General features: G+C 39.8%; 1 protein-coding gene across 1 annotated transcript in view; it reads left to right on the top strand.

Annotated features, from left to right (window-relative positions):
* The first annotated feature begins 202 nt into the window (after window positions 1-202).
* PLCB2 (phospholipase C beta 2) overlaps window positions 203-14,814 on the top strand; it is a 207,257-nt gene continuing 192,645 nt past the window's right edge. The window contains exons 1-3 of the mRNA XM_075843498.1: window positions 203-379; window positions 7,334-7,411; window positions 11,684-11,752. Of these exons, the coding sequence (XP_075699613.1) occupies window positions 203-379; window positions 7,334-7,411; window positions 11,684-11,752 (324 nt within the window). The remainder of the gene's footprint in view (window positions 380-7,333; window positions 7,412-11,683; window positions 11,753-14,814) is intronic.

Consider the following 14,814-nt stretch of genomic DNA (forward strand, 5'->3'; position numbering starts at 1 on the left):
ACTTTTCCCAGCATCACTCTGTCCGGTGCTGATAGATACTCACTTACTATCTATTTTCTACAGTCACCCACACACTACTCTGGCCAGAGCTTTAAAATGTGGACCGGGGTCTTTGACACTCACCCACACCCAGACTAATCCAATATAGTAACAAAAATCCAAAAATGGCAATCAAAAACACCAATCCGAGCATGAGTGAGGCATGATCAAAACTCATTCTTTACCTAAAACACATTCACACAACCGTTACAGAAATCAGGCACTTTTCCTGAGGGAACAAGGATTCATGGACCGGCCAGCATTTAAGTCCCTCTTACCTTATGTCTCCCACTCATCCCCGAACTCACAGTGTAGGACAGAGAAGGTGCAGAGCAAAGTTGTAAGAATAAAGGCTTCTTAACTTATGCTGCAGCGATGGTCTGCACGTTCCTGGCTAGTCACTGCAGAGAAATTGGAGAGTCAAGGGAGCACCAAGGTGCAGCTGCCAGTCCCTGTTCGGGCGCCAATTTCTGTGGTCGCAACAGTACCACTACGCCTTGATTTCTGTAGGTTCCAAATTAGAAGGTATTTACGAGCTCGTGAGTCAAATCACTCTGAGAGCATGTTCTCAAAAAGAAAGACTCCAATTTATTATCATATTTATAAGACACATAGAACAAAGATCATGACTTATAGAGTGTAATCAGCAAGGGAGAATCCCTCCCTCTGACCTTGCGTGCCCTCCCGACTTGTTACTTGTATAAACTGTTTTACTGCCAAAGAGAAATAACTGAGTATTCTGCAGAGCATCTGCAGATTATTACAAGGCAAACGAAAAAAACAAAAGTGAATATCACACTGTGCAGTGTATACTGACACAAAATACAAAACATGGAATTTAATGGCTCGTAAATCCAGTTGTTAGAATGAGGCTTTGTGTCAATGACTCGAATGTCGTCATCATAAGCTAGAATTCCCAAAATTTTCTTTCTCTGTCGTTCTTAAAATGACCCTTCAGTATTAGGAGCTTTAAATCTGCCAAACTGTGTTCTGGTCCAGAGAAGTGTTTTCCCACGGTGTATCCAGCTCCTGTTTTATTGTATGTCTGTGAAGGGTAGTTTTTGTTTTGTTTCTCCAATGTAGATTCCTTTATTGATGCACCTTGTACACAGGATCATGTACACTACATTGGAGCATGTACAGGAGAATGTGCCAGTGATTTTATAGTTCTGTTGCGTGTAAGGTGTGTGGATGGTGTTTGATGATAAGATGTTGGTACAGGTCTTGCATTTTCTACTGTTGCAAGGAAAAGTGCCAGTCTCTGATGGTGATGAGAGGGACTTCTGACCAGGAGATTCCTTAGGCTTGGTGGCTGTTTGTATGCAAGGAGAAGTAAATCTGGGAATATTTCCCTCAGTTTATTGTCTTTGTTAAATTGTTAAATATAGGTTGGAGATCAGCAGCAATTTTTCTCAAGATGTTAATTTGGGGTTATATATGACCACTAGGGTCACCCTGCTGTTGTCTTCCTTCTTTTTGTACTCCAGAAGATTGCTCCATGGAATTCTTGTTGCTCTGTAGATCTGATCATCTATAATCACTTGCTATCACTGAGGAATACATTCCTACAACAGGGATCCCATCCAAGATTATAGATGATCCGCAATGAGACGGATCCCCCACAGACTACAGTCTATGGAGGGATGCGTGACACTCAATAAAATAGGACACGTTCTGTTTTTCAACAGAGCGATCACATGCTCCATTGAAACAACGGTCGTGTGAACAGCCCCATTGAAATGCATGTGCCTTGTGATGGCCATTGTTTTAACGCCCATCACACGGACGAGAGTCACGTTCATGTGAATGAGCCCTAAAATACTCTACAATCCATCTACACCAATCTGATTTCTCATTTGGCTTTCATTCTAGATTTACAATTTTCTTTGGTATACCCCATCCCCTAGAAAGTTTACATTATTTTAACAGATGATCGTTCACTGATGTGCCATTCCTCATATTCATCTCCTCCTGTGGGGATAGGAGAGCATGCAGACGTCCTCTACTCTGATCGGGTGATCAGCCAAATCCTTGTTTGCCGTGACTGTTGCCTATAGCCCTGCTATGATAGAGGGGACTCAGACCCTTCTCTCTCAGTTTTTATTTTCTCTGACAATACTCTATGGCTATTGGCTGTTAGGGAAACTCCCACACTATGTATCCACTTTGTATCTGTATACACTCCTTATACTCTAAACAAATATTTCAACAGAGCCAAATTACAACCAACTAAACAATAATCCAACAAAGGATCTGCTCTCTATATCATCTATGTCAAAAAATCTGTCAATATGATTTTTCATGAGGGAGATAAGCCAGGTGCAGCTTCAGGACATTCGCCCTTGAATGTACCTAGATGCAGAACCAACACCAGTGTGACGCAAGGCTGTCAAGCAATAGGCCGAGAGGTGATCGGTTCACTCTCGTTCCCTGGGAATAGCCCTTCACCCAATAGCAACAGTGGACTGAGGCTGAATTTAATCAACCATATCCAAAGGCCGTAGTGCAGGGGGTACCCAAAGGACCTGTACTGGCAACCAAGGTAGACCAGTACGGAATCTACATGGAACTATGAAGGAATTAAAGCGTACCTAACTTTTCAGATGAGTTTTCAGAATCAGCCATCATAATACTATTTCTGAACATCATATGACTTGTATTTAGGGCCGACCTTAGGGGTGTGCGAACTGTGTGAGTGCACAGGGCGCTGCACCCTCCTAGCATGTAGGGGGCACCACTGGGCTCTGCCTCTGCTCTGTCTTCTGCTCTTAGTTACACACACACAGAGTAAATAAGGGCCACGGAGGAATAGAAGAGGAGGAAGCTCCGCCCACAGTCCTTCCTGCAAGAAGCCTGTGACCCTGTCAGCAAGGAGAGATGGTAAGTGTCCACGTGTGTCTCTGTGTGTATATAAGTGCGTTTGTAGGTGTATATGTTACAGTATGTGTATATGTATGTGTGTGTGTGTGTGTGTGTGTGTGTGTGTGTGTGTGTGTGTGTGTGTGTGTTTATGTCTCTTTGTAAGTGTGTGTTCAATATTAAAGAACAGATAAAATGAAGATATCTGTGCTGCCCCTTATACACTCTGCTGCCCCTATATACTATGCTGTCCATATATACTCTGCTGCCTCTATATACTATGCTGTCCATATATACTCTGCTGCCCCTATATACTCTGCTGCCCCCTATATACCCTGTCAACCCTATATATTATGTTGCCCCTTATATACCCTGCTGCCCCTATATACTCTGCTGCCACTATAAACCCTGCTTCCCCTATATACCCTGCTGCCTCTTATATACTCTGCTTCTTTTTATATACTCTGCTGCCCCTTATATACTCTGCTGCTCCTTATATACTCTGCTGCCCCTATATACCATGCTGCCACCTATATACCCTGCTGCCCCCTATATACTCTGCTGCCGCTTATATACTATGCTGTCCCTTTTATACTCTGCTTCCCCTGCTGACCCCTATATACTCTGCTTCCCCCTATATACCCTGCTGCCTCTTAAGGGAAACACCAAATTTTCATATATGGCAATCTAGGCAAAAAGCAGAGGATTGGAGCAGCACTGTGAACAAATGCCTGACTAGGCTGGTGCAAAGCTTCAAAAATAAAGGAGTGACCTCTCCTTATGTGTTAGATATCCAAAAAAGAGAACGTGAAGCAGCACTCAAATAAAGTGAATAATAAATTCACTTTTTTTGAGTGCTGCTTCACGTTCTCTCTTTTGGATATATATATATATATATATATATATATATATATATATATATATATATATATATATATATATGTATATATATATATGTTCCTTGTGAGTGTGTATATGAGCCTGTAGGTATAGTTATCAGAGTGTAACATCTACTACATTATCTGTACTCAGAGTTATCACTGTGTTATCTGTGGTGTTACATAGACTGTAAGTAACATATACTACATTATCTGTACTCAGAGAGTTATCACTGCGTTATTTGTGGCGTTACATAGGACTGCAGGTAACATCTACTACATTATCTGTACTCAGAGTTATCACTGTGTTATCTGTGGTGTTACATAGGACTGCATGTGAAATCTACAACATTATCTGTACTGTGTATATATTTGCCTGTGTGGGTACATATGGGTCTGTGTCTTTATGCTTGTATATTTGTGCCTTTTATGTATTTGTAAATGTTCCTATGTATGTATGTATATATATATATATATTTATTTATTTATTTATTTATTTTTTGCTTGTTTGTCTAAATAGTTATGTGTAGTATATATGTTCCAGTAGGGCTGGGCAATTATGACCTAAATAAAAATCACGATTAAGTGAACATGTAACATCGATTACGATTATTGAACGATTATGTAGGCCACACTAATTTTTGGATGTTACGCCCCCTATTTGCATGCTACGCCATTAAATTAATATTTATCCCGAGCCTGATGAATAGTATTGCATATAATATACCCCCTGACACTGCCTCCACACAGTATAATGCCCCCATAGTGCTCCCCACAGTATAATGCCCCTTAGCTGCCCAAAACACATAATGTCACTATAGTTGCCTCCACACAGTATAATGCCCCTATAGTGGCCCTGCACACCGTATAATGCTCCCACAGAGTATAATATCCTATAGATATCCCCACAGAGTATAATGCCCCCTTAGCTGCCTCCACACAGTATAATGTCCACCATAACTGTCCTCCACACAACATAATGCCCCCCAAAATTGCACCGCACACAGTATAATGCCCCCATAACTGCCCACCACACAATGTAATGCTCCCCCATAACTGCCCACCACACAGTATAATGCACCCCATAACTGTCCTCCACACAGTATAATGCCCCCAAAGGTGCCTCTACATAGTATAATACCCCATAACTGACTTCCTCACAGTATAATGCCCCCATATCTGCCCCCACACAGTATATTGTCCCCCATAGCTTCCCCCTCACTGTATAATGCACCCAAAGCTGCCCCCAGAAGTGCCTGGTAAAAAACAATAATATACATACTCACCTAACCCCGTTCCTTTGGGCCGCCTGCTCTACCATTGGATTCAACAGTATCTGTGTCCTGAAGATGCAGATACAGTTTAAACCGGAAGAAAATAATTGATAAAACCGAAATTCGCACGATGACGTCGATTAATTGTGCTGAATTTCCATTCAGATTATTTTTAGATGAATTGACCAGCTCTATGTTCCAGTATGTGCGTTTCTATATACGTGGTTAATTTTTGGTTTGTGGAGGGCAACAATAGAGAGTCCCACACAGGGCGCCATCCAACCTAAGGCCGGCCCTGCTTGTATTCTGTGTTATTTAGAAGTTTTCTCCTCTGCAGGCTCTATTGCTAATTCTTAGTTGTCTCTGAGCTAGTGGGCGGAGCCTAACTGCTATTGTGTCTTCTATACACAGCACACATAGAAGAAGAGAATCCTGCTCTTCTCTCTCTATCTATCACATTGTTAACGCAATCATGGGCCAAACTATATTAGACTGAAATTTGTAATGGGTATGTTTTAATCATTTTCACACAGACACACGCACGCACGCACGCACGCACGCACACACACACACACACACACACACACACACACAGACAAGTGTAGCTGAGAATCCATCACTGGGGGGACATAGAAATCTTACCAGCATGTCTGTGTGTTTCTCACTCTGCTCCTGCTTCATCCTCCTGCTCACTCATTATATCTTAATAGACTTGTATGCAGCGTGCCTGTGTGACTCAATCTCTCTGCTTCATCATCCTGCTTCCCCCTACTCTCTTTTTAGACTTCTATGGACAGGCAGTGAAGTGACTTACCCCCACATTATGCAGCCCATCAATTCTGCTCTTCAACCAGGGACAGACATTGCTTGACAACAAGTGGTAGACAGCAGATTACAGGAAGGGAGATACCTAGTGGCAGAAACTTCACACAGTATTTGCATGGATAAAACAACAAAATTTTAACACTAGGCAAACTAAACAGTTGGTCTATATCAGGTATATTATTAGATCAGCATAAGTTGTTTAAGCGTTAGTGTCACTTTAAAGTCTTAAAAAATTGCTAATGACTAGAAAATGCATATAACAGTTCAGGATGCCCAGGGAAAAGTGCAGCACAAATGTTGCAGCATATTGAGTCTTAGTGTTTATGGCAGCACTGTCTATAGCAGCCATAATGGCTGCTATTTATTGTTGTCCCTTTTGAAAAACACAATGACTAGCTTAAAGCAAATGCCCACCTTCAAGCACTTGTTTTCTCTTCCTAGGTCCAAAATTCAATGTTGATCAGTTTCTTAACGTATCTTTATAGTCGTCAGGGCTTAATTGTTCTCTTCCAAATCCCCTACATAGCCATAAAGTTAAATGATAAAATTCTTGCTGCCACCACTAGGGGGAGCTTAGGAGCTTACCGCATACTGTTTTATTATTCTATTCAATGCATAAATCATATGCAATAATCTCCAAAGCTCCTCTTATTGGTGGCTGTATGTAGCCAGAATTTAAAAGAAAGGAATCAGCACAGAATGCTGGATTTATAAACATTGTGTTAAAAGGAGGACATTCAAATCAAACCTAAGTTACTTGCACATGTTGTGGTAAAGGTGAGGTAGGAAGCCTTAAAGGGTAACTAAACGTCCAACAAACTTGTGACATGCCATAAAGGCATGTCAGAAGTTTTGATTGGTGGGCGTCCGATCACTGAGACCCCCACCAATAGCTAAAACGAAAGGCTCGTGTGAGCCCTGAGCCGCTTCACTTCTGTTCAGCTTTTTCCGGAAAGCCGATGTATCGCAGTGCGGGATTATAGACTTTCTATTAAGTCTGTACTCCGATACATTGATTTCCACAAAAAGCCAAACAGAAACAAAGCGTCTGAGTGCTCACACGAGCGCTTCTGACGCTTCGTTTTAGCAATTGTTGGGGGTCTCAGTGCTCAGACCCGCACAAATCCAAACTTCTGACATGTCACTATGACATGTTAGAAGTTTGAATGTTTAGTTACCCTTTAACAATACTGTACCACAGAAACTGACAGATAATGTTTAGCATATTCTTTATAGAAATAGTTGTAGGAAAATGTTTTTATAACTGTTTTTGTTGAAACCCGTATAATTGCACCACATGTAAAAACCATGATTGTTGTTTACAATGCTCCGATTTTTCCAATTGAAGTCGAAAGAGAAAAATATAGCAAAAGAGGGGCAAAGCCACATCCAATAGGGTATGCTTAAATTAAAATAATCTGAGAGTTGTAAAAAAAAACATCCATTCTTTTCTTGCAGGAAACATCTACAGCATCTCCAGTTATTCTACGTGTTGACCAAAAAGGTTATTATGTGTACTGGACTTTCCAAAGCAAGGTGAGAATAAACTTATCTGCATGGCTCTCAGCTGAGGGGTGGTGGGATTTCCCTGTCCTTTATTATCTCCTGATAGTAGGAAAGTTCAAAGAAAATAAATCAGATACAAAAGCATGGAAGCCATAGGAAAGTGAAGTTCCCTGCTGCTCCTCTACTTATAGGACAATCTCATGTCATAATTTGAAACTCACGGACTCTAATGCAAAATCTGTAACAGAGCCCCCACCTACCATGTGCCATTCATAATACTGATGTCTTCTTATGGGATAGAGGAGCTTTTGGACCCGCTTGGACCACCTTGGACCTGGGTGCAGCTACTATGTCTGCACCCTCTATAGATTTTATTATTCTACTGACTCTAGTGTCTAATGATACAACATATTACTTCTTGTCCCAAAGCTCTACAGTGTGTCTATAATATGCAAGATCTTAATGATTCCTAATGTGCATAAAATCATCTCTGATATGTAGATCGTATTAGATAAACATATATTGCAAAAGTAAAGTTCATTAGAGGAGTTGCTGAAGTCCAACCAGTTCTACCTATTCTCCTGCTATGTAAATCCAGAGGAAGGTAACCCCCCATGGGGCTTAAAGAGGCTCTATCACCACATTATAAGTGCCCTATCTTGTACATAATGTGATCGGCGCTGTAATGTAGATTACATCAGTGTTTTTTATTTAGAAAAACGATCATTTTTGACGGTTATGACCTATTTTAGACCTATTTTAGTTTTATGCTAATGACTTTCTTAATAGACAACTGGCCGTGTTTTACTTTTTGACCAAGTGGGCATTGTACAGAGGAGTGTATGACGCTGACTAATCAGCGTCATACACTTCTCTCCATTCATTTACTCTGCACATAGTGATCTTACTAGATCACTATGTGCAGTCACATACACACACACTAACTTTACTGAAGTGTCTTGAGAGTTAATAGACATCACCTCCAGCCAGGACGTGACGTCTATTCCCAATCCCGACACTTCGGTAACGTTTGTGTGGGATTTACAGCACAGCAAGCGTAATCTCGCGTGATCACGCTGTAAATGACAGCAAATGTGTGTGAACATAGCCTAAGAATTGATGTATGATGTTTTCTCAAAGTTTTCCTGCTTGATATTAAAATGAGCATTTCATGAGACTCACCATTATTTTGTGACAATAATTTTCCTAACGACCTGGCCTGTTTGGGATTTAAATAATAACTAAACTTTCATGTCATAGTGACATGTCAGAAGTTTTGATCGGTGGGTGTCAGAGCACTGAGACCCCCACTCGGGTGAGTGCAGAGCCGCTTGGTTTGTGATCGGCTTTTCTCGGAAAGCTGATGTAGCTGTATATGGGCTCAATAGAAAGTGTGTGGGTCCGTACATCTCTACATCGGCTTTCTGAAAAAAGACGATCAGAAACTAAGTGCCGATTTTAGCGATCGGTGGGGGTCTCAGTGCTCGGACCCCTACCGATAAAAACTTCTACATGTCACTATTACATGTCAGAGGTTTGTTGAAAGATCAATTACACTTTAATGACCAAACCAGTTTTTCACTTGTTTTCATCCTCACATTCCAAGAGCCATACTTTTTTTTTTCCCCTTGATGTAACTGTTTGAGGGGTTGTTTTCTGCAAGGCCAGTTTTGTTTTTCATTGGCACCCATTTTGGGTACATATAATTTATTGATCAGCTTTCATAAATTTTTTGGGGAAAGGGAATGTAAAAAAAACCTGTAATTCTGCCATTGTTTTTTTTTTTTTTTTCGTTTTGTTATGCCATGCACTGTGCAGTTTGACTAATGGTTTGATTTTTGTGGGATGAGTTTTAGTTTTTATTAGTATCATTTTGTGGTACATATAATTTATTGATTCATTTGTATTTATTTTTGAAGGGAAAGCAAAACCCTTAATTCCGCCATTGTTGTTTTTTTTTTTTTTTTTTTACGCCATGCACTGTTCAGTATAACTAGTGAGTTATGTTTGTTTTACGGGTCGTTACGATTGCGGCTGTAGATAACATTTAGTTTGTGTTTAAAGGGAATCATTGAAAAAAAATCTAATAATCTTTTATAAAAAAAGGTTTTTGTTGTGTATTTTTTTGGGGGGTACTTTTTACATTTTATTAAACTTTTAAAAACTCCATCTTACTTTTTTTTGTCCCATTAGAGGACTCAATGCAGTGAATCTTTGATCGCTTGCATAATGCTTTGGAATACTCAGTATTCCAAAGCATTACTGCTTGTCCGTTTATCACTGACAGGCGATTGCATCGCAGGGTGGGCTCTGTTAAACACCTTAGATGCCGTTGTTGTTAATGACGGCGGCATCCGAGGGTTAAACTGCTGGAATCAAGATATCCCCCATCCCGTATGACAGCCGTGCTACTCCCGCTGATATTGTGCGTACAGTGATAGTACCCACAAGATCTCAATTACAGATAAATATGTCCCAAAGCGGGAACTAGCACCCGCTCATGTCAGATATAGGGCTCATTCCAAAACAGCAGCTCTGCTGAGTAGGGCCCTTATAATATGGATCCGTAATATTAATGCCCATAGAATTCTATGGGTTTATACTCACCTTTAACCCCTTAATGACCAGCCTATTTTGGACCTTAATGACCAGGCCATTTTTTAAGTTTTTCCATCGTCGCATTCCAAGAGCTATAACGTTTTTATTTTTGCGTCGAAAAAGCTGTGTAAGATCTTGTTTTTTGCGGGACAAGTTGTACTTTTCAATAGCACCATTTTGGGGGACATATTATTTATTGATTAACTTTGATTAACTTTTATTTGGGGGGAAATAGAAAAAAACCTGAAATTTCGCCACTCTTTTTCGCGTCTTAAATCTACGCCGTTTACTGTGAGATATAAATAACACAATAACTTTATTCAGCGGGTTGTTACGATTGCAACGATAAATTTGTATAGTTTTTGTATGTTTTACTACTTTTACACAGTAAAAACGCTTTTTTTTCAAAATTATTTGTTTTTGTGTCTCCATATTTGAAAAGCCGTAACGTTTTTATTTTTTCGCCGATGCGGTTGTATGAGGGCTTTTTTTTTGCGGGAAGACTTGTACTTTTCATTGGTACCATTTTGGAGTAGATGCGACTTTTTGATCACTTTTTATCACATTTTTTTAAAGTCAGTATTCACAGAAAACAGCAATTTTTCCATAGTTTTTAAATTAATTTTTTTACGCCGTTCACCGTGCGGGTTAAATAATGTAATAGATTTATAGTCGGGGTCGTTACGGACGCGGCGATACCAAATATGTGTAACTTTTTAACTTTATTTTGTTTTTTTAATAGTAAAGCATTTTGTGAGGGGAAAAGCTGGGTTTTTCATTTTTTTTCACTTTTTTTTTTTAAATTAACTTTATTAAACTTTTTTTTCACTTTTTTACTAGTCCCATTAGGGGACTATGATATGCGATTCTGCGATCGCTATTATAATACACTGCAATACTTTTGTATTGCAGTGTATTACTGCCTGTCCGTTTAACACGGACAGGCATCTGCTAGGTCATGCCTGCGGCATGATCTAGCAGGCATTCACTCCAGGCAGACCTGGGGGCCTTTATTAGACCCCCGGCTGCCATTGGAGACACAGACACTCGGCGATCATATTGCCGGGTGTCGGTGGGGGAGAGAGGGAGCTCCCTCCCTCTCTCCAAAACCACTTAGATGCGGTGCTCGCTATTGAGCACCGCATCTGAGGGGTTAAACGGGTGAGATCGATACTTATATCGATCTCACACGGCAGAGCAGGGACGCTCCCAGCCCTCTAGCAGCTGAGAGCAGAAGATTTGACAGCTCCCTGCTCTGTAAACTTATTCCGATGCTGCGACGTAAAAAGTCTGTGGCATCGGAATAAGGCCCGTTAGTGACCGACGTAGAAACACGATGGGCCGGTCACTAACGGGTTAAGCAATTTTTCTTATCATAAGAGTCTGTAAGAAAAATATTGTGTCATGCTTAGTCATGTTACATTATGAAGGAGTATAGAATCAAACCGATGAACCATATAAATGTATAATATTTGTACAGCGCTGCAGAATATGTTATTTCTTTGTAAGCATCAGATAATAAATACGTCAGTTTGTTGTTTTTTTTTTCTATAGGAGATAACTAGTCTTCTGTACCTTAATGTTTGAATATAAAGACGCTTTAGTCTCCCCAGTTATTGAAACTTTTGTCGGTTATGCCACATATCCTCCATGTTATATTCCTAACTATGGTTTCATTTTATCTTTTTTAAATCCATTTTACAGGAAATTGAATTTATTGAACTGACCAGTATCCGAGACACACGATTTGGAAAATATGCCAAAATTCCAAAGGTATTTAGTTTATCATTAGTGGAAAATGCAAAAAAAATATTTCAAAAAGATTTTGAATTGCTATATTTGCTGTTTTTTAATGACTTGTGCATTCAGCTTCTGTTTAATGTTACTTCTAGACATGTAGTACATAAGACATGTAGTTCTGCATCCAGAGTGGCTACTTTAGGATGTCTAAACTGTTTGAGAAATAGAATACAATGCAGATTTCACATATGTAAACAAATATGTAGTCAACAAAAAATTTATAATATTTTTATAACAGCCTCCTTGATATGACAGGTCCCCTATAACCCCTTAAAGATGTGGCCTATTTTGGACTTTAAAGGCTATGGACTACTTTTCACAGATTTTTTTCATCATTGTTATTATTATTATTTTACATTTGCTTCCTAAATGCAAAATGAAGCAGTTTTTTAAATAGTCTTTATTATAAGTTTCCTACCATTTTCCTGTTTAGTATCTGTGCCAGGCCGCCACGTGGCTGACTGTGCTGCTGCTTCTGACATAGATCCAGAGCATTCTGCTCCTGGCTGCTGTTAGCACAGCGCTGACATCATCTGCACTCTGCTCTTGCCAACCTTTTTCTCAGTGTTACAGATTCCAGCAGGAAGGGATGGAGGAGCTTGTACACAGCAGAGTACACTGTATTAAAGAAGAAGGAGAGTCCCCCAGAGAGAGAAAGAGAGATCACAAAGGCAAAATCCATGTAAAGAGAGAGTAGGGAACCCATAAAACAGCAATTTCATCTTTGTTTTTTGGGATTTGATTTCACACCATTTACTGTGCAGTACAAATTACATATTTACTTTAAACTACAGGTCCTTACGATCACAGTGATATGAGAGAGAAAGAAATAAAGAGAGAGCAAGTTTTTTTGTTTATGTTTTACTACTTTTACGCAATAAAAACAATTCAACATAGCTTTAACCCCTTAAGGACGCAGCTTTGTTTTTGGCCTTAAGGCTCAGGGGCCACACACAATAGTTACTAATTAACATTTCCCATATGTCTACTTTAGATTTGCATCATTTTCTGAACATTCTTTTATTTTTCTTGGACGTTACACGGCTTAGAATCTAAACATTAATTTCTCATATTTTTAAGAAAATTTCAAAAGCCTTTTTTTTAAGGTACCTCTTCAGTTCTGAAGTGGCTTTGAAGGGCCTATGTATTAGAAACCCCCATAAACACCCCATTTTAAAAACTAGACGCCTCAAAGTATTCAAAACAGCATTTAGAACGTTTTAGGCATTTCACAGGAATTAAAGCAAAGTGGAGGTGAAATTTGCAAATTTCATTTTTCTTGCTGAATTTCCATTTTTTTCCATTTCTTTCTGTAACACAGAAGGTTTTACCAGAGAAACACTACTAAATATGTATTGTCCAAATTCTACAGTTTTTAGAAATGTCCCACATGTGGCTCTAGTGTGCTCGTGGACTAAAACACAAGCCCCAGAATTAAAGAAGCACCTAGTGCATTTTGGAGCCTCTTTTTTTTATTAGAATATATTTTAGGCAGCATGCCAGGTTTGAAGAGGTGTTGAAGTGCCAAAACATTAGGAATCCCCAAAAAGTTATCCCATTTTGGAAACTACACCCCTCAAGGAATCCATTTATGGTTGTTGTCACCATTTTGACCCCACAGTTTTTTCACAGCACGTATTTGAATTGGGCTGTGAAATTAAAAAAATGAATTTTTTTCCAATAAGATGTAATTTTTGATCAAAATTTCTTATTTTCACAGGGAACAAAATGCCCCATTTTGTTGCCCAATTTCTCCTGAGTCAGCAATAACCCATTTGTGGTGATAAATGCCATTTGGGCCCATGGGAGGGCTCAGAAGGAAAGGAGCGCTATGTGTTTGTTGAAGTTCAGATTTTGCTGGATTGGTTTTTCGGGTGCCATGTCGCATTTTCAGAGCCCCAGAGGTATCAAAGCAATGGAAACCCACCAGTAGTGACCACATTTTGGAAACTACACCCCTCAAGGAATTCATTTATGGGTGTTGTGACCATTTAGACCCCACAATTTTTTCACAGAATTTATTTGAATTGGGCTGTGAATTAAAAAAAATGAATTTTTTTCCAATAAGATGCAGTTTTGGTCCAAAGTGTCTTATTTTCACAAGGAATAAAGTAACCCATTTTGTTGCCTAATTTGTCCTGAGTGTGGCAATACCCGATTTGTGGTGATAAACTGCCGTTTGGGCCCATGGGAGGGCTCAGAAGGAAAGGAGCTTTTCTGGTGCTAAGTCATGTATGCAGAAGTCCCTGAGGTACCAGTACAGTTGAAACCCCTGAGAAGTGACCCCATTTTAAAAACTACACACCTTAAGACATTCATCTGTGTAGTGAGCATTTTGACCCCACAGGTATTGTGTAAGTAAAAGATAATGCGCTGCAGATGGTGCAGAGTGAGATCTGCAATTTTTTCTATATATATGCCATGCCAGTGTCCCATATATTGTGCCCAACATGTGCCATTGGTGATATACACCCCATAAACTGTAATGTGGGTTCTCCCGGGTACGGCAATACCCTACATGTGGCTGTTATCTGCTGCCTGGGCACATGGCAGGGCTGAGAAGGAAAGGACCCCCATTTGGCCTACTGGAGCTTTTCTGGTGCTAAGTCATGTATGCAGAAGCCCCTGAGGTACCAGTACAGTTGAAACCCATTTTAAAAACTACACCCCTTAAGACATTCATCTAGAGGTGTAGTGAGCATTTTGACCCCACAGGTACTGTGTAAAAGATAATGTGCAGCAGATGGTGCAGAGTGAGATTTGTAATTTTCTACATATATATGCCATGTCAGTGTCTGATATATTGTGGCCAGCATGTGCCATCGGAGATATACACCCCATAAACCGTAAAGTGGATTCTCCCGGGTACAGCAATGACCCTACATGTTTCTGCTATCTGCTGCCTGGGCACATAGCAGGGCTCAGAAGGGAAAGATGAGTTCATCAGGGTAAATTAAAAATCAAGGGATGTATGATAAATTCTAAAACAATCTTTCATACAGAGCACTGTTTTTCGGGAGACATGTCGCATTGGT

Source organism: Rhinoderma darwinii, chromosome 12 (assembly GCF_050947455.1).
Source record: "Rhinoderma darwinii isolate aRhiDar2 chromosome 12, aRhiDar2.hap1, whole genome shotgun sequence".
In the NCBI taxonomy this organism is placed as follows: Eukaryota; Metazoa; Chordata; class Amphibia; order Anura; family Rhinodermatidae; genus Rhinoderma; species Rhinoderma darwinii.